This window comes from Musa acuminata, chromosome BXJ1-5 (assembly GCF_036884655.1).
Source record: "Musa acuminata AAA Group cultivar baxijiao chromosome BXJ1-5, Cavendish_Baxijiao_AAA, whole genome shotgun sequence".
Classification (NCBI taxonomy): Eukaryota; Viridiplantae; Streptophyta; class Magnoliopsida; order Zingiberales; family Musaceae; genus Musa; species Musa acuminata.
Window position 1 is genome coordinate 1,527,064 of NC_088331.1, and position 20,480 is coordinate 1,547,543.

Sequence of the window (20,480 nt, forward strand, 5' to 3'; positions counted from 1 at the left end):
TAAAAAATAAAAAGTGGAAATATATTATATATATATATATATATATATTTGTAATTTTATCCCCTTTTTTTAATAAGATATCACATAAGAATACATATATTTTCCTGTACTGTATTTACAGAGTATTTGTTTACTAGTCAATTTAAAGTTTGTTTATTTGGATGTAAACATCTTAATGCCCATTATTCCAAATCACAAATGCATGCAAGTCCTTCAAACTTAGGTAGAATTGTGTTGATCTATTTATTTATATTATAAGTGAAAATGAGTAAAATGATCTGATGGAATTCAAAGATATTGTGGAAAGTAGCTTGTTCTAGATTGGTTTATATGTGATCCTGAGAAGGGCATGTAGGTTTGAGTTCTAGAGAGATATGACATGAACTCCATTGGTCTATGACTGTTAGTATCTATAAAGATATAGAGTTCTAACTAATGTCAAAACCAACAAAAAAACTAATGTTGACATTGCTTGAATAGTCCTTTGGAAAGCCATTCAAGTTGTCCTGTTCTCTCTCTCTCTTCTTCTTCTTCTTTCTTCTTGAACATCATGCTTGATCTTCTTGTCTGAACAACCTTCAACAATAATTTTTATTTGATGTCTCCATCAGTGATGAAGTCTACCCTTATAACGAGGAAATAAGATTAGTTCATCAATTTCAGTAATTTGAGAAGAGAGAAATATGATCCGATAAACTGAAATTGGCACCGGTATAAGAGGAGATTAAATCAACATGACCAAAGCATTTGATACTTTTCCATGATATAATTTCCTTTTTTCCGCCTTGAAATCTTTTTTATTGTGATTTTATATCCCAAAAATAAAAATTTAGCTTTATTTCCTTAACTAGACATGAATGCTTAGTGATGTCTATAGAGGATGGATTTACTGCTAAACCATATCACCTGTGAATTTAAGAAACTAAAGTATTTACTAGAAAATTTTAAGACAACAATTGACAGATTAAAATCATTTAGCAGTATTAAATACACGAAGAAATTCTTTGCCAAGCTCCGGGAGTTGTCTCCAAAGAAAAATTCCAAGGAATCTAGAAAGAAGGTCAGGGTAGTCAAGCATAGTTTCTAAAAATTTTATTTTTTTTCTTTAAATTTTCTAGTAGCAATAAACAATTTGGTGTTTTCAACACTTACATGTGAGCTTTTTAATCCAAAAAAAGAAAAAAAAAAAGGAGAAAAAAAAAACTTAAATGTGAGGTCTATGTATGACCACAGGTATTCAGAAAACTCCAATTAGAAATGGGAAATGTTGTACAAGAGGCATCTCTTAAGAAAACAATAAGAAACATTCCATGTTACCACTTTAGTCGTGGCTTGAGGCACGAGTCGTGGATGTGGCACGTATCCGCAAATGCACCACCCAGGACTCAGGCACCGCTACTGCCTGTGCCGGAGAGTTCTAACATTTGTGTAGTATTTACTCTCCATCACCCAAATTTGATTCTTGTCAACTATATTTTCTGTCTGAAAAAAGATAAATAAATCTGAAACGCTTGTATCGATACATGCTTACTGTATCATATTACATAAGCAGAATAAGAGAGTAATTCAAAAGCAGTGCCGATCCTCATTAGCAGCTTCCTGTCAGTTGGAATTGAACTTGTTTTCACATAGCAGCAGCTGAAAAGTGTATCAAGTAGAATGGACAACACAAAGTACATGAATTTAATCTTCAACATAAAAGCCTGAGTGGATCATATGACAAGAACGCAAAACAAAGATCATATAGCTCGGAAAGATTCAAGGCAACAATTGTGCTAAATATCAAACACCACAATCCCATTTTTCACATTTAACAAGTGACAAAGGTCAAGCTTGATACAGATTCTGTCCAAGAAGAAAGTACATGAATTAACAGTTCCTACTGAAACAGAAAACAGACTAGAATTACGACAATGTGGCACAATAAAAAAAGAGAACTCAATCATCTGCAGATAACTGATGCTTCTGCTTCGTGATTATGGCTTGCAACTTGTCAATCTTCCCACTTTTAGTCTTCTGCTGAGCACTTACAGAATCCTCCTGGGCACTGCATAATTGCAACTTGATCTTAGATCCAAACTTCTTGGGAACACTGCTCCAACCACTCCTTCCCTGCCCTAGTTTCTTGATTTCTTGCTTCATACTTGTGCACTCCTTTTCAAGCTCAGATACTCTCATCCTCATATTATCCATGCCCACCTTCAGATCCTTGTTCTCCCTAACAGCAGTCATCCACCCTCCAGCTTCACCTGAACAAGCAATTCCACTCCTAAGTGGTTGCGAGCCATCAAGGTTGTCAGAGACAAGCAAACATCCAGCAACGGATGTCCTTAGTTGAAGCTGCTCGAAGAAGAGGACTTGAACCACTACTCTTAGAGGGAGCCTCTCATTCTGTGCAGCATGAGTGCAAGCTTCTAGTGAGAGCTTTTGGCAATCCATCAGCCGGCAGAGCTGCTCCCTCTCAGATTCTGAGAGCCAAGGGTGTGCCTGCACATGGATTGTGTTTTGGACATTAGCAAATATCTGTGCTTGATAAAAGATGATAGATTGCAGTATAGAAATCTATGTATCATTCATTACTTAGCTAGTTTTAAAAGATTCCAAAAACACAAATTAAGCAAGATACAACTTCTGAAGAGCCACAAGATTGAAACAAGTACCTTCAGGTATATGTCGATAGCACGGTATAGACCATCATCCAGTGGACGGGCATAATCAGGTAAAGCAGCAGCCAACTTTTGGAACTTCGGCATTTTTAAATTGATATCTGGTGCAACCTCTGCTAGATAACCATCAATTAGCTTGGCAACAGCAGTTAATGGCACCAAAGATGGGGAACCAATCAACTGCTCATCATTGACAGAACCAGGAGAGGAAGCCCCAGCCGTGCCGGTAGCTTGATCAGTGGCTATGAAATGATCAAGCATCCGTTGGACACGATCAACATTGTAGAGAGCCTCCATGGAGAACTCAAAAGTTGGGAAAAGTAGATCTTCCAAGTCTGCCTGGTCTAGCTGCATCCCTACCCTTCTCTCCAAATTTGAAATGCATGATGGACTAGCTTGCAGAATAATGGCTGTCCGAAGAAGACCAATCAAAATCTTAGTTGATGCTGCACCCTTTTGAAGAGGCAACAGGCTATCAATCTCTTCAAGAAGATGCCTCTGTTCTTGTTCCGAAGGTGCAGCTGTCAAATTTCCTTGTGCCAGACTCGGACGCCTATTCAGTCCGGGCAGATACTGTTTAGCATATAAGATCAGAGAACCTGCAATGATCTCTTGTCTGATACCTCGAGATTTCATCACAGAGATCAACCTCTTATACAAGGGAAAACTTAAAGAAGAAACATCTTCATACCACCAATCCGAGCTACAATTTCTAGGCCTGGCTCCGGTACTTATTCCATTCCATAATACACTGCCACCAGGGCTTTGCATGGCACCATTCTCCATCATTGGCCAGCCAAATAGATTCGGATCTGTACAAGCCTTAACAGCCAGAGAATCAACGCATCTCTTGATAATCTGAAGGTTTTCGGCATGAGGGAGAAGATCATCGCATGTTTGGAGTGCCTTAATTGAATCTTTCCAGCTATGAAGGACAACTTGATTGAAGAAGATTTCTGTCTGAGCAATCAAGTTACCTTCTGCTATCTCTTCTGTCATTTGAAGGTGCTCAGAAGCACAGCGCAGGTAGACAACGTTTGAGGAAGTGAGTTCTAACTTCATGCCATAGCAGAATTTAGCCACAAGTTCGAATGTTCGAGCACCACCGGTAACATCATGCAGCTTTATTAGAGTATCCTCTTCTTCATCAGAATTCTCCTTGATTAATTTTTCCAAAAGACCACTTTTTGACAATAGAGGAAACTGAAAGAAAAAATTTAATATAATTCTTGATAAACAGAACTAGATTTTCTCTAGAAAAAAGCCAAACCGCAAAGCCTATTATGCAAAATGTCGTTGGAGATACATAACTTACAGATTTCTTATCAAGCAATGCAATTCATAATTCTTTGTTATCAATGCAAAAACAAAAAATTCCAACTTTAAAAGATTTTCTGTGATAGCATAACAGCTTAACCTTATAGTATGATCAAATAGGACCATGTATATCAATGTACAAGAACATGAATACACTGTACAAGCTGGATTCAGCTTAATTTACTTGGTTATTGTCCTTACCTTGTGGAGGTGGAATGATATTTCTCCAACTTCAACAGTAACATCACTTGGAAGCCCAGTTGTGCAGAACCTGGAAATTTCAGAATAAGTGATCTTCATTCAAACCAAGATTTTGGGAATCACTGAGTTGAATCTAAACGATATGTATATACAGATCAAGGATTGCATAAAATCCATAACAACATGACAAGGTCATCAGTCTGGATAATCCAATTCAAACCAATTTTAAAACCACAGTTTGTTAAAAGTGCTAAAGGGCCGCCAAATATACCTTTCCATCTGACCTTCATCATAGAATTCAAGTGAGATCCATCAGATCTTCAACATAGAGTTCAAATGAGATGATCTTAAGACAATAAGCATGTATTCACAAAATGAGCAACTAAAAAGAAGAATAGCTATTTTATACATGATATTATTTTGCTTTTCAGCATTTCAAGGAATCAGATACCTTGAGACGAACATAATGTCTAGCACTTAAGGTGACAAATCCATAAACGTATAGCATTCCAGGTGGCAAATCCATAAATGTATAACTTTAGTGTTTGGTTCAACAACTGACCCATAAAGAAAGTAGTAACAAGAAATTTGGAACTAGAAAATTGAACTTAGGCTTTGCGAAAGGAAGTTTACAAGCAAAAGTAGCAATAACTCTCAGTTATCCTAATTCAATTGTTTCAAAATCATGTCAAAATCAAAGAGCAGTAATGCATCTAGGCACATCCTATGAGGACAAAAAAGGATATAGAACTTATGGTAAAATTCGAGGAGCAAACTTCACCAGGCAAGGTATGAACCCATGGATGAAGGCATCAAGTCAAACAAATTTGAAGAAATCACTCAGGTATTAGATTCACCAGAGAGATAGAGCTTCATCAAGGAGCAAAACATAATTCTATACTATAACTTTATATGGAACAACTCACAATGAAGTATTCTCCAGCAACAATGTCTTTGAAAACCTAAATTTTAAATTTACTCTTCTAAGATCTCAAATATCAATAACAGGAATAATGTAACTTTTCAAGAAGAAAGTCAGATGCTAGATTATGTATATTTCATAACAAAGCACCTCAACAGTGACAAAACTATTAGTTTTCAATGTCTGAAGTTTTGGAGAAGACAGACCAGAAGCAGGTGTAGTTATGCATAATTGCAGGTTATGTTTGAGTTGGAATTCACAAGAACAAAACAATGAGATTGCCAAAACCACAAGAACAGAATGCACCATACCAGGCTTGCCCTTGTTGCTGGAAGGCATCAGGTTTTGATCCCAGCTTCATACATGCCATCTTGAAGATGAACCCGAGAAACGAGAAAAATCAGAGAGAAGATTACAAAACCAAGTCACACAACCGACCACCTTGCATAGTCCTTGATGATCAACCTATGTGCTCCCGTAGCCAAATGCACTCCTTCCACCGCCATATGAACATCACCAAGTCTCTACACTGCCACCAACAAAAGGCCCAAAGTAGGAATGATAGCTTTCAGAAAGGTCCTCTATTTACCCTATCAGCATTTCCCTAAACCCTAATCCAGGAAGAACCCAGAGTAATTCCTCAAACGAATGTCCTAAATAATCTATAAAGCAAGCCGATGCATCAGGCATGCAATGTTGTGCATTTATTGATCATCCAACGAGTTCACCACCCACAAAATCCCATATACTCTGCCAAACCACCCCAAAAACCCTTAAAGAAAGACCAAGATCCAAACTTTAGTTGAATCGCAAAGGAAACAGAGCCGTAGCAATCTCACCTGCACCAACTCCTGGGGCCTTCCTCTCCTCCCGAAGACCAGAGATCTGAACCACAAAAGCTAGTAGTTGAACAACCCCAAGATCTGCAACAGAAGGTAGAAAAACAAAGAATATCTTCAATCACTAATTCCAAGCCCAAGCAAATCCTTTTTCCCAACCCAACAGAGCGCGAAGGCACCCCAAAATGGGCAGCTACTGTTCTGGCCTTCCCTTGACACCTACAACATTTTCTTGGCCTTCCAAATCAAGGCTAATGCTGGATCGGAGGGAACCAACAATTCATCTGTGACAAGGTGATGGCAAGAACGCTCCTGATGAAAAAGACCAGGCTCTGTTTGCTCACACAGATCTGAGAGATGTACGACCACTGGTGGATCAGTGCAGACTGCAGACAGATTCCCTGGATAATATAGCTGTACTTCACCCAATTAAGGGAGGCAGCCACGCATGTGGGCAATGAAGCTGTGTTTTCTACTACGATTTAGGAGTCCAAATCACCATGACAGCCAAAAGAAAGGCCAAATCATCGGTCGCGTTCATCAATGTCAAATCCAATAGACGGTCAACTAGGTAACGATGTGACCATCTAACGAATGAGATTTCAAATAGCACTCGATCGATGATTTGTTGTTGTTGACGGGTTTGTCAACGCTCTGCAAACACCGCCTTTTTATTGGCCGGTCACCGCCGACGACGAGGCAGCGAGGTTGGGGTTGCGGTTGGGGCGGAAGTCAAAGCCCGCTGGGTCGTCGAGGTCAACTGGCTATCTGCAATTTGCCTTTGATTGATTGCATCGCAATCTTAATGCAGTCGTATTTAGCACGAAAATTAATGTGCTTTCAGAAAAGGCATTTTGATGCCCAAAACATCACCAAATGTTGAGAAATTTATTTACATATTTTTTTTCTTTCTGCTAACCTTAAAAAAGCTTTATGTTCAAAAGCATTGCAAATATAAATATGCTTAGACAAGAAAAGTTCCTGAAAATATTACCATTTATATGTTATTAGAAAACATAGAAAAAATTGGGTGTCAGTGAGACCTAATAATCTGCTTATTTCAATGGAAACCAATAAAATTATTAATTCCCTATATATATATATATATATGCAAATTTTCCTTTTTTGTTTTTGTTTTTGTACACTTTAAAAGAAGGATGAAGCATCTGAGCATCTGAAATAAATGTAACTTAAATGAAGCAAATAGCAGCTCATGAAGACCTCTGTGCCAAATATTGGTTGAATTCTCACACCAAATGCAGATCAACAAATATAAGGAGTAGAAAGAACAGCTACAGAATATGCTGGAGAAACAGACTCAACCAAGCAAGATGGTCAAAAAATCACATGATAGCAATCAGTCAAAACAAAACAAATTTGAGACTCATATGGCATCATGAACTCTGATCACTCTCACAGCATCACCATAAAAGTGCAATCATGGAACAAGCCAGCATCCAAACTCAATTAAGACATGCCTGTTTTTTTACCTGAACTCAGTACAGAAGTTGTTTTCTGCTGGTCACTCATTTCCAGTACTGCTCATTTGTGTTCACAGGACCAGTAAAGAATATGGAGACCTGCAAACTTCAATGAGAGTTATCACTGCTCCTTTAAAACTCAGATCTGAGGAGCCAAAAGCCGACAACAGAGAGCATCATTGATGTCCCTTGGATACATACAAAATTCCAACTGGTGAACATCATGAATCATGTGCTTTTGTCCTGACCTAAATGTCACCAGATTGGAACATCAAGTAGAGAAGAATACTGACTGCTGGAAGAAACCAGGCAGGTGTGGAAGAAGACACTGTAGATGTTCACCTTCTTCTGGTCTAAAACATGATGTGAAGGTTGTGGATGGCTTCGAGCTCCAGCTGCCCAAACAGGCACAGTTGCTGCTTTCATTGGCATGGCACCTAGAAATTGTTTCATGAGTCAAAAATTGCATAGTGAGTGCAATTAAAGTAACTTCCAAGGTTGACTAAAAGGCAGCAAAGTTCTCCAAGGTTGTGAACATCAAAGAAGATCTGCATTCTGCACCATATTAGCTGAACAAAACCTGAACACTGTGAAGTGCAAAGTTGGATGCAGAGAAAAGCCAGAAAAGAACCATCTGCACATCGGCTAAAGAAATACTATGAATTAAATGGCTGCTTAATGAAGTTGTATCACCACAGCAGAAAGCATCGAGTATAATGTTTACTGACATAAGCAGTCAGAAAGTATTTTTTACTACATTTCAATATGGAGGGAAAGGTTCCATTCTCCAGAAATATATGCCATGGTAACAACATGATCTAACCATAAAACCAAGCTGCTATAAACTATAAAGAAACTACCTGGAATATTTCAGTATCCTTGACCCTTTGATTTATTCTATATTCCCTCTTCCTATCTTTCTCAATACTATCCTCTTCTTTTTTTTCCCCCCTAATGTGTCGATCTTCCTTCTACACTCCATCAGACTGTGTTGAACCACAAAGGAGTAGTCTTGGTGTTATATTAAGGTTGTTCCTTTACAACCCAGATAAACTAGGGTTTGAGTCACAGAAGTAACCTCCATGTTTGTAGAACCATGACTATGTATATTGATCCTCCTAATACCTTGCATTCACCCGATTTCATGATCAAAGGTCAGTATAATTAATGCAGAAAAAGTTGGTGATTCACCAAGACTGGAAATGGACAAAGATTGGCAAAAAGAAGCTCTCTTTTAGCCAATCATTGCTTCTTCTTTTTTTAACAACTCTCTAATATCTGCTTTGTGACACTTCAACTTTGCTAAGATCATCACTCCCAGATGGTCAAGACATGCCATGCCAAACATAACAATCGAAACAACACAAGATCTTAATTCAAGCTGAAAACAGCAGTGGCACAAAATTCTGCTAATGTCCGTGGAATACATTGTCTCCACATCTTTGGCTTGATAAGACATAACATGACTTGGTATCATAAACAATACGATAATATACACAGACATGCTAAACTCAGACAAGTAGTGCATACCTGATAGAAAATACATAATGTTAATTACTACAAAAGTGGAAATTAAAGATATTCCAGGTTTCCAACTCAACTGTCTAATTCTTCTCAGTAATCCAGGGACCCCACAGATGCCATTCCATTGCTCAAATTTCTGGACTCCTGCCTGCTGATATATTCATCAGAAGTGTGGCTTGGGATTCTCCTGTTTGTAGCTGCATTAAGAAGATCAACCCCTTCCTTGCCCATCTGCTGAACTTCTTGGGGTGACAAGATCTTTATGCTCGATACATTATTAACAAACTCACTGAGAAGTATAGATAAATTACAAAAGTTAGTAGTTTAATGTTGCATATTAGTCAACACAGGACCAACTCGATTACTTTTAAAAAAAGATAAACACAAATTGTTAATAAGTGCTGGATGTATCTTATCTTTTCCCCTTGATAGATCTTTGTTCCTTAACATTGAGATTCTTTTCGGAAAAACAATATTATCACTCTTAACCGCTGTTATTATAACAAAAATAGGTTTCTTTTACACAGAAACCCATTCACCTCCACTGAAGTTCTATTGCTTCTTGATTTCTATATTTTCAATGCAAAAAATGAGGATTTTTTTATTCGTTTGTTACTCAGAGATCTCATTTCTGAGTTTGACTAATTCTTGGAAGAACCATGGTACTTTTTGTCTTTTGAGATGGAAGAGGTGGGCTTCTCCTCTAATGGATCTTTTTGTTTTTTTGTCTGCCATGGGTATCCTGTATCATAAGTTTGATAAGATACCATTTCATAGTGGTCTTTAAGATTGCCAAGGAGTATCTTCTTTTTAATTCAACACTATGTTTTAATGGTATTTTTTTTGTCCACACTTGGAGTTGAATGCTCAATGGAAAAAAAAAAAGATTTGGTGGCTGACAATAATGATGGTCATTAGTTCGATGACAAATGCCAATTATATGCATTTCTGGACAATGCACAAGCTAATGGCTAAAATAAAGCTACCAAATCAGACTTCTATCATTCAAATATAAGGATATGTTAGCGTTGTAAATATAGCAAAGTTCAAATAAACAACTCGATACATTATAAAAAAAATAAAAACAGTATCATACCATAGCAAATAATCCAGTTCATTGGCAGGGTTTTGACTTGTGTCTTAAGTAATGCAACAGTGTCGACCAACTTGTACAATCGAACACAATCAGTAACTATAGCAGTACAAGCTTTTGAAAATGGATATTTTTTAAAAGGAAATGGCATCCCTAGCATATGAACTTAAAATGCATGTGACTTGTAGTTGGTTCCCTTGTTTACTAGAGTCATTATTCCTAAGTACTTGGGTGCAAGAAACATGAACTTTGTGAAAAAAAGCCATTGGTAACTCAAAACAAGTTCAATGATAGCCTGTCTCCCTAAAATTACATGAAGCACAAGAAAGAGTTCCACGAGTTTGCTAACTACCACACAAATAAAGATAAAAAGTGTGAGGACTCACTGCCATGGGTCATCGCCTACGAGAAGAACATCATTTTCCCGGTCGACGAATACAAGCTGCCAGCCTGATCTTAGAGGGTCCTCCAACAGGCCTTCTAGGCCAAACAGACGCCCAAGCTCACTGCGGAGCTCGGGATAACTGTTAAATTTTGTAATATCCAATGACCTTCCAAAGGACCCCGATTTGTAAACCTGACATCATCAAATTCTTGTTAGTCAAGAAATAATGTATCAGAAAAATGGATCGCACAAAATTCAAGTAGCCTACAGAGACACAGCCATGTCACTCAATGAACTTAGCTGGCTCAATACCAACCCAGCTACTAGTAGAAGAGAAAAAGAACACTTCAAGCATGCACCATGATAACAAAGTGCTCAAGGTGTAGGAAGGCAAACCTAGCAAGGCTGGTTTTATTTGTTCCTTGGACAAGTCATATCAAGATGTAACTTCATATATTGGCAGGTAATATTGAAATTTTCCTATTATTAGATCAAGCTACTAATCGACCTGTCTTAATGGACAATATATCAACACAAAGAAAACAATTCACCTTGACAAAGGTTCCATTTTGTGGGTTCATAACACCCACACTATTCGGAGACTGCAAGAACTCCGAATCCTCTATACAGTTAGAACTTGTCAGTGCTTGATGCAATGCATAATCTGTTCCAGTGGTACTCACAAATGGCATCAATGTTGAAACAGTATCATTGTCAAAGTTCCTAAGATTTGACATGCCATTCTGCACCAACAGTGATGAAGAGTCTATATTCACACTGGAAAGCAGATTGCTTTGACGATCCATTCCACATTCCTGGTTGAGAGAGCAATCTCTTCCTGAAGATGGTGGTACAGTAACAGCATTCTGAGAGAAGTTGATCTGAGAACCCAACTGTTTGACCTCTGGCTGCATGGATTGAAGTACAGGAATGGATTCAACAGCTAGTCGCTTAGATGACCATGGGCTTGTAGCAATTAGTGGAGTTGTTTTTGGCATACTAACAAGGCCTGATGTTTCTTCAGCTGAAAATGGGTGCAAAATCCCATGCAGAGGGGAGACACCAGATGTGGACATGCGGTTGATGATTGTCTCGGGCAAATTCTGCTGCTGGCATAATGATGCCATTTTCTGCAAGGACAAAGTCTGGGCCTGAGAAGTAGATGCAAACTGAGACAAGGTTGACATTGCATTAGGAATTTGTTGATTAGATAACTGCTGCTGTTGTATTTGCTGTTTCTGAGGTTTCTGCTCCTGCTGCTGGAGAGATCGTGGATGCAGTTGCTCCTGTTCCTGTTGCTGCAGAGGTCGTGACTGCAGTTGCTCCTGCTCCTGCTGCTGAAGCAGTCGTGGTTGCAGCTGCTCCTGATCATGAAATGAGTTGCAATGCTGCATCTGATGCTGGACAAATGGATACAGAGTCTGATTTTGATTCTGGGTTTCTTGCAAGTTCTGAAGGAGGGTTTGTTGAGATTGGGGTTGCATTTGTTGTAAGACCTGACTAGCTAATAGTGGAGCTGATGCGTTTGTTATGTTCTGATGTTGAAATTGCATCACAGTAGAAGTTGCCTGTTTGGAAAAATCCACAGCCCTCATCTCCTGTAGTGCTGCTGAAGCCATTGCTTGATACATATCAGGCTGTAGACCAAGAATGGATGAATTGCATCTCTGATGCATCCAAGGTGTCATCCCAAATCCCTGAAAATTCAAGGACTGTATCCCCCTTTCGCCATCTTGAAGCCACATAAGAGAAGAGTTCAAACCAATATCATCATCTTTCCCACCTGAATATATTGGAAGGAATAGCAAGATGAGTTCATACATCTTCAGGTTGCATTTTTCAGGAAGCAAATACAATGCGTACCATGCAGAGAGGGCAATCCAGAAGGCCAAGGCCGCTTGAGTCTAAGGGGAAAGGCAGATGGATACATCGGAAATGTTGTCAGAGGCTCAATCTCCCAAAGGGATACTCTTGGCTGCCTCTCCCCAGCAGTTGACTCATCCCAGCCAACCTACAACAGCAAACCAAAATCATGTGTAACAACTGCAGGAGTTACAGCTTAAGAGATTCCCAGCTACCTTTTAAGTAAAGGAATAATATCGCAAGATTAAGCCTTAATGGTTTCCACAGAATTTATCTGAAAAGCTGAGAAGTTTCACAAGATAAGCACCTTCACAGAACGCCAATGTGAGTTTGGCCAACGGACAGGGTCTAGATCACTTATCCCTGTGATGGTGCCCATGTATCTGATAATGAAAAGACAAGAAAATTAAAAGATGATACAATGAAATAAAAGGGGGCATATGGCAAAAGCTAATATAGATGTTATTAGCAACATGAAATTAAAAAACAATCCAGAACAAAAAACAAACATGGTTAATAACAGTGCTTAAAGTCCATTAATGAATAGGAATGTCAAAGACTATGCATCAACCTGCGAACACTTGACTCCTCTGTCTCGAAAAGCATTCTAAAACGCATCCCCACGGAAACACGTGTGTGATAGACTGCTTTAACATACTTAGCTAGTGGAATAACAAATTCTGAAGGGCTTGCCCTGACAGCAACAAGTCGATATAGTTCAGAAATAGTTACCAACAAATATGATTTAGATAAAAAAATGAAGCGATGTGATGCAACCAAATTTGAGTTTTACCTTGGGTTGTAAAATATGGTAAAACGGCTGTTTGTTGCAGCAGCATGAGCTGCTGCAGCGAGGAGGCCTATATGCATGCTATCGCTTGATAATACAGATGAAGGCATAACAGTTTGTGGTCGATTAGCACGCCGAATACCTATAAGCAGCTGATTGCTCTCATTCCTAAAAGATGCAGAATATCCAAGTGTTACAAAGAAGTCAAAACAGCTTCCATTAATTTGCATAATAACTTGCAGAAATTTGCAACAGAAAAATGGCATGGCATCATCGCACCAGATAAAGAGTACTGAATCCCCGGCGACTAGCCTTTTTGCACTTACAAACACACTCCATCCAGTTGTCAGAAGATGCCTCTTTGGTTGACCTGCATCACCAGTGCTCTTAGAAAATATTTTTAAAAATTACAACCTTTTTCTAAGGGTAACAACATACTATTTATTTATCTCTGGCAACTGTCCTATTTGACAAAAACAATGTTGGACAGGAAAAGAGGCCCAGAAAGTACATTTTGGCTGTTGGACAGGTTTCTTGAAAATGAAATTATAAAAGAAAATAATTGCATGACATATGTGACCTTCATAAACTGCATATATACCAAGATATTTTCCCCTGTTCAACCAAAAATGTACAAGTATCCGACTTTGCTGCCAACCTGATCCATATTAAGTATCCCTTTATATTAGGATTTTTCCATTCTTTGTTGGCTTATGTTCAACTCTGAAATTTTAAAAATAAACATATGGCAAAACTTGTCCTTCCCCTTTCTTCAAGGCAATTCTAGTCTGCTTTATGGTTACGTGAGCATAAATTGAAACCCACAAAATATTTAAAATGAAAAAACCAGCTGCCATAAAGATTTCTTGGGCAAGTTTCTCTTTCCCAAGGTTGTCATGATTAGGAAGTGGGGAGAGTGGAGTGTAAACATTCACAAAACTTCTATGGTGCCTTCTCAATTTGAATTGTGCTCCATAGCAAAATGCTAAAGAACTGGAAACACCAAATTGTAATGACAAAGGGAGCATTGTTAATTAAATATGTCCTGTAGATAAATAAATTCAGAAATAAAACCGTGAAACAGGGGTATGAGGGGCCAATAATGGGTTAGAAATCACAAAATCGAAGCAGATTATTCCATAGGCACAAAGCTTATTTTATGTTGAAAGGCTTTCTTACATTAACAAGCATTTTATACAAAGGCAGAAAACATGTGGTTGAAATTGGGACCAGAAAGTACAGATATATTTTGTCTACAGAGTATGGATGATGTCTTGACTTTTTGTACAGGTGGGATGACCATCATTAATTATGTTTTGACAACATACTATTCATTGAGCATGATGAAGAGCATACCGAATGATGAACCATCTAGGTGATACACCCAATGCAAAACAAGCAAAAATGTATAATAAAGTCAGGATCGGAGAACAAAGGTTGTGTGTGACAGGGATTTACAAATGAGACAAGACAATTTTGAGTTGAAATATGTACTTAAAGTTCTTTTATGAACAAACAATATGATTGTTTATTAGTTCATATCCATCAAAAGAACCAACAGCTCCAAAAACAAAGTTGATGAAACATTCATTACAAAGAGAGGAATTATTGTAAGGGAAATTAATCAATATTGGATCAAATAAAGAATTAGTCCACAATCAAGCAGCTAGTTCCAAAATAACATCTTGCCAGCAGGTGTTTTTCCTACTACTAAAACATCACCATCCTTTTCTCCACACTATATATGTTACAAACTCGGGATGAGTTCTAATTTGATCATGATCATTGCAATATCTTTCTTATGAATAACTGCTTAACTAACAGTCTATATTGCAATGCATCAACTTGAATCTACAAGTTAGGAAATTGTTAACGATCAAAGTGACTAAAATGATAAAGTAACGGATTTCACCAAAATAAATCAACAAACAGAATGGGCCCAGTCGCCACTCACTTTTGTTCAAACTCACCTCGGAAAATGTGACGGAACTTCCATTCATTATCATGAAGGTCTCTTGCAATTAGCTCTTGCGCAGGAGGCTGCTGAGAATAATCCTGTGGAAACAACATAAAGAATAAACTAGTTGACTACCAAATTTGGATAGGAACTATCAGATTAGTAAAGATTCAAGCAGTATTAAACAAAATAATCCCACCAGTGGTGGAAAGACTTTTTCAGCTGCCCGCCTAGGAACAGAGAAACCACCATGGGTGCTGGTGTCACTTGCAGTCAAGGTCTTACAGAAGTAGTTGGTTGGCTGTTTGCTTGGAGTACCCAGTTCAGCAGGAAGATAGGGTTCCTTTTGTTCTTCCTATAGATGTGAATATGAAATTTTATATAGAAAAAGAAAAAGAAGCATAATGCAAATTACCCTTGCACCAAGAACAGTATAGAAGATTCCAGTTACCAGGCTTAATGGTTGCAGTGTCATCTGGGCATATACTTCATCCGTCTCAGCATCTGCCTGAAATGTTATTTGAGGTGGTACTCAGACCTAGAAGTCAAACCTATAAGATACCTATCCTCAAAAACATATATTGTTCATGGTGAACTTACATGCATTGTTACATTATGAAGCTGACAGATCAACTGAGGAGGTAAGTTGGGGTAATTGGGGATATGGCCATCTACTTCTTTATTAGTAGAAGCAGCTACCTGCAAAGCCCAGGTGCTGTCAAATCGCAAAGGCCAAGAACTAGGAAGAAAACCATACTAAATTGCTTGACAATAGTACAAACATCATCCTGAAGCATGAAAGCTGATGGTCCAAATAAGATAATGCAACATTGACTATACAGTTCAAAAATCTATTTGTTTATATGAAACTTTATATAGTAAGAAAACAAGCTCAGCAGATGCCACCAAGAATCAACAAAACAAAATTACGCTATTAAAGATCAAATGATTGTGTATAATGATGTAGCAGACTATGCTAGGTGGTACATATTGTTCCAATACATATCAGAGCTACTGCAATCATTAACTGATCCTCTTTTTAATTTCCTACTTAGAGATCGTTTTCATGCACAGCAGCGTACCATTCCATGCCACACCAACAGCAAGTGGCATGCCAACCATGGCTAGCATGGGACATACTGTGATCTCGAGAAGATAAAACAGGATAAAATTAAATAGCTGAACAAACTAACCTGCTCACTATGTCCCTGAGGAAAATACACCACACGGCTTCCAATAGCAGGTAAACAGACAAGTGGTCCAGCACATGCATGCCACAGCTCCGAATTCAGGCACTTCTGCTCCCCTGTGATTCACAAAACATATCAAGTGCTCCATGAAGCAGAAGTGTACAAAATAGTAACAAAAGGAATAACATCAATTGCAACTAATTTTGAAAAATGTTTCATTCTTAACCACAGAATAAGCAAAAATAAAAATTGTTATAATAATTAGATTTTTTAATCATATTTTCCCTAATATCTTCTTTTCTAACTAACCAAGAGAGTTTAAGGTATAAAAAAACACAGGTGTAAAAGAACACTTCTTCATTTGATTTTTCGTGGCATCGTTTTGTTTGGTTAACCAACAAATTTGAAGATAAAACACAAAAACAAATGCTTCTTTTCATTGGTGCGCATTACAAATTACACATTTCTACAGCTATCAAGCAAGACTGCATCTTCTTGTCAAAGAAAAACTTGCAAAACGTTGAACACAGAACATATATCACTTTGGCATGCAAAACAACTCAAGTCTTTCTTCACCAAAAACGAGAATCCAGACTAGCAAATTGGTACACCAGGGAAATAGTTGTTTTAGATTTAGAAAGCAGATAAATTCTCTGAATCTAATAAAACCAATAAGCTCAAGGGAAATACCATCACAGACTCAACTGCAACCAATCAAGAAAATCAAATAAAATGATAACCTATTATGCCCCGACTCTGAAAACAAAAAGAACCATGAATTTAGCTTAGCTTTTTAATAGTCTTCTCCAAATAAAAGAAAAACAGGTCACAAAACTCACCTTCTTGTGTCTGCTGAGGAAGACCCGAAGATGAAAGCCTCATAATGAAGGTATGGACAGGCTTGATGCGAAATGAAAGAAAAATGAGGTACACAGTTGGACTTTATCTTCAACAAACACGAGAAAGCTTCAATGGACGACACACCATGGCGCAAAAACCATTCTTTATGCGCAATAAGCTTATTGGCATACCCTGTTCAGATCTTCAGTCCAAAAAGTAGGACCCGGTCTTTAGCTACGGAACAGAGAACGAGAGTCAAAGGAAACGACATCAGAGCTTCATTTGCGACATTAAGTTCCAACTAAAGCTTCATCCAAAGCCAGTTCCGCTGCAAGAGACGCTCGCTTCCACTCTCATCAGGTCCAACGCTTCTTTCAAACCCTAGGATTCCGAATCTTCAACCTCCAGAGTTCAACAAAGTCCTTGCAACTCAAGACCCCACAAATTTCAACTCAGAACTAATGTCTCCGTCCCAAAGCCCAAGCTCATGTACTCGGAAAGAAATCTCCTTCCGACGCTTCGAAGTGCGAACAAATCCCGAGCTTTTAGCAAGCTCTAGGGCTTAAACCTCGCACGAAACAGCTAAAGCTTGCACGGAAACTAAGGCGCTCGAGCAAAACCCGGTGGTAGAACAAAGAACATTTCAGATCTCGCCTCGGAAACAGTCGTAGCAACTCGAAACTACAAAACAAGCTTAACAAAGTGCTACAAACGTACTCCGGTCTTCAAAAGATCCCACCTTTCCTCCTCTCGTCACTCCAAACCTCCATTTGGAGCTCCATTGCTAAGCCTCCTACCACAAAGATCAGGCTCTTCCAGCGGAAATCGAACCAAGAGCCCGCGGAACCTAAAACTTGACCTTTCTCGCTCGGAAAGGCCTCATTTTGAACACCGTGAGCTTCAGATCCCCTTGTTCAGCGCCAAGAAGCCCCAAAAAACGAGCATTTTGGAGGGCAATTCCGCAACAGACGTCGATTTCTCTCGGCAGCTGGATTGAGGCGAGAGAGCGCAAAAGGGAAAGAGAGGAAGAGATAGAGAGAGACGAAGAGAGTTCCTAGTGGCTCCCTCTCCGTTCCTTCTTCCATCCAATCACTCAGTATAAGACCGCCATTATTTTCTTCTCCTTTTCCCCAGCTTTATTTTTCGTGTTTTTTTTGTACGTGATCGTGATTCGCTCGGAAATTGGAGAGGGTTTTTCTAATTTATGTTTTATTTTTATGCTTTTTCGCTTTTCTAATTACGTATACGCCCTTAAACTTTAGTGTAATTTACGGAACTGCCCTTCCTTTGGGAAACTTGGCAAAGCCCTCCTCCGTATAGGGAGTAGTCTTCCCTGTCAGCATTGCATTTCTCATGGACAAAAATGCCCTCCCTTATCAGATTACTGCATCATATTGTTGTTCTTATTAAACAAGTAATATATCCTATTAATTGTTTTTTGATAATATATTATGTTGTTCCCAATGCAATCAGTATATGCAGAAAACATAATTCAATTATTGATAAAAGTAAAATGTAAAAACGTGTTTATTTTAATTTCAAGTTTGGCAAGAATTTGAGTCACGTACTAATGCTAGCATTTTTTTCTTCATTGAATAATAATAGTTGAATGATATTTAATAATATTCATCTCTTCTGATGAAGTAAAATTATTGCTGATAATATTTTTTAAATAATATCTAAAAAATTTTCATTTGACAGTCAATCATCTATCTATTTTTCCTCTTTTTTTACTTTAGTTTCGTATGATAATTTCAATAATATTAAGAAAATATTATAATACAGTAAAATTATTACATTGTAGTATTTTACATAGCATATAGTGTTTTTTTTCATTATTACTAAAAATCTTATAATATATTGTAAAAATATATAACATAATTAAAAAAAATATTATAATATATCATAAAAACTATAACATAGTATAACATTACAATTAAACCGATTCATCGTATAGATTGATCTATGGTAACATGGATTTAAAAAAAAAAAAAAAAAGTTGATTGGATAGATTCTAGGTATTGAATAAAAAAAATAAAACTACTAAAATTTTGAAAAAATATGATACATTTCAAAAACTAAAAAAAGACTTGTATACTGACTTATCTTATAATTCTGAGTGTTCCTAAACCCATTTTCTTTGCTTTCAATTTTATATGCACAAAACTTTTAAAGTATCTCATTTTCGATATATAAGCTTATATTTTAAGATAATGCGAACATATTTTAAGAAAATAAATATTATAGCTATATGAGATAAATCGATTAACATTGATGATACAACATGACCGAAGAAAATGATATATATCAAAATATATGACTGATTATTATTATTATTATTGTAAGTTTTCTCCTGTTTTTTTCTTTTTTTTCATCTTAATGACACAAATTTCCCTTTCATTATCCATAATTGTGCCCCCAAGACATGTCATATTGTCATCGAGAACCGGTCTTAATTAAAAGGGCAACTATGTCAAATCACACATCTCTTTCTCTTTTTCTTTTATTTATTTCTTTCGTCGTACGAGGAATCGCCTCTTTCCAAAAGAACCCCGTATTATAACCATAAAATAATAATTCAGGTACGCTCACCGTAGACCCACATCAGTTACCACCATCCCATCCCTCCATCACGCCCACCGAACCGTAATCCTACGGTCCTGATCGCGCCCTCGCCCATCTCGAGAGCAGTCAAAAGATCCGCACGCTTCACCCGCCGCTCCTCTCCCGTCACTTTAAATCCTTTTTTTTTTTACAGCGTCGCGTGCAAGTTTTGTCATTCATCGCCCGTCGTACCACGCGCCCTTTAATACTCCTATGTACGATGGCCCAACTCGCGACCCACCAAAAGAACCGCACTCTGGAGGACGGACGGGGCGAGTGGGACCGATGGAATCCCCCAACTGTGGTCCGGGTGGTTTCGAGGGTGCCGCGGGAACTAGTGGGAAGGAGAGTCGGTCTTTATTTAGCATGTGCGGTGAGTGGTTATTTTTATTTTGGCGCAGCGAAAAGTACGTGCGGGTATGGGCACCGAAATCGGGGAAATATACGGACGTGATCAGGTCCGTCGGATGTGATCGAGAGGGCCGCGGCAGCCGTCTGATGACACCGGGGTGGTGGGGGCATGTGACGCCTCAGAGGCGTCTCCTTCGGCGTCGTACGGTGTGGGTCAGAGCGCGTGTGATGAGATCGCACACGCGAGGTGGGTGGTTTATTTATATGTATAGTGACTTGTTTATTGCGGTAGAAATTTGAACAGGTGCGGCTGCAGGTCACGCGGTCCGTCTCGCTGAGAGGGAGAGAGTGGGCCCTGCGCGAGTGATCCGATCAGCAAGCGGGTCAATTGTCGGGGACGAAACAGCGTCATCGTTGACCACCATGGTTGACTGGAAGCCGGAACGATGACGCGCCC

The 20,480-nt window shown here is 38.4% G+C and overlaps 2 protein-coding genes across 3 annotated transcripts; both read right to left on the bottom strand.

Annotated features, from left to right (window-relative positions):
* Positions 1–1,757: 1,757 nt before the first annotated feature.
* Positions 1,758–6,683, bottom strand: LOC135672919 (BTB/POZ domain-containing protein At1g30440-like). 2 transcript variants are annotated; one of them, XM_065181408.1, is made up of 6 exons: positions 6,169–6,683; positions 5,946–6,029; positions 5,418–5,635; positions 4,185–4,254; positions 2,661–3,869; positions 1,758–2,487 (listed from the first exon to the last, which is right to left on the bottom strand). In XM_065181408.1, the coding sequence occupies exons 3-6, from the start codon at positions 5,474–5,476 to the stop codon at positions 1,939–1,941; spliced, it is 1,887 nt and encodes a 628-aa protein (XP_065037480.1). In that variant the 5' UTR covers positions 5,477–5,635; positions 5,946–6,029; positions 6,169–6,683; the 3' UTR covers positions 1,758–1,938. The 2 variants fall into 2 exon arrangements, with proteins under 2 accessions (XP_065037480.1, XP_065037479.1); XM_065181407.1 differs by having other exon boundaries at positions 5,946–6,683.
* Positions 6,684–8,781: 2,098 nt separating this feature from the next.
* Positions 8,782–18,157, bottom strand: LOC135672920 (auxin response factor 17-like). The gene is made up of 14 exons (XM_065181409.1): positions 17,068–18,157; positions 16,232–16,344; positions 15,639–15,737; positions 15,490–15,546; positions 15,238–15,393; positions 15,052–15,136; positions 13,361–13,451; positions 13,085–13,249; positions 12,863–12,985; positions 12,599–12,674; positions 12,292–12,439; positions 10,980–12,211; positions 10,430–10,620; positions 8,782–9,239 (listed from the first exon to the last, which is right to left on the bottom strand). The coding sequence occupies exons 1-14, from the start codon at positions 17,108–17,110 to the stop codon at positions 9,041–9,043; spliced, it is 2,778 nt and encodes a 925-aa protein (XP_065037481.1). The 5' UTR covers positions 17,111–18,157; the 3' UTR covers positions 8,782–9,040.
* Between the last annotated feature and the right edge of the window lie 2,323 nt (positions 18,158–20,480).

Bases quoted from the DNA above. Each gene is read 5' to 3' on its own strand.
- LOC135672919 (XM_065181408.1), bottom strand. From the start codon at position 5,476: ATGGCATGTATGAAGCTGGGATCAAAACCTGATGCCTTCCAGCAACAA. The intron at 4,255-5,417 runs GTATGGTGCATT...TGAAATTTCCAG, and splicing joins CAGCAACAAGGGCAAGCCTG to GTTCTGCACAACTGGGCTTC. The intron at 2,488-2,660 runs GTACTTGTTTCA...ATCCATGTGCAG, and splicing joins CTATCGACATATACCTGAAG to GCACACCCTTGGCTCTCAGA.
- LOC135672920 (XM_065181409.1), bottom strand. From the start codon at position 17,110: ATGAGGCTTTCATCTTCGGGTCTTCCTCAGCAGACACAAGAAG. The intron at 12,675-12,862 runs GTTGATGCATAG...TTTCATTATCAG, and splicing joins GAGGAGTCAAGTGTTCGCAG to ATACATGGGCACCATCACAG. The intron at 10,621-10,979 runs GTGAATTGTTTT...TGATGATGTCAG, and splicing joins AAAATGGAACCTTTGTCAAG to GTTTACAAATCGGGGTCCTT.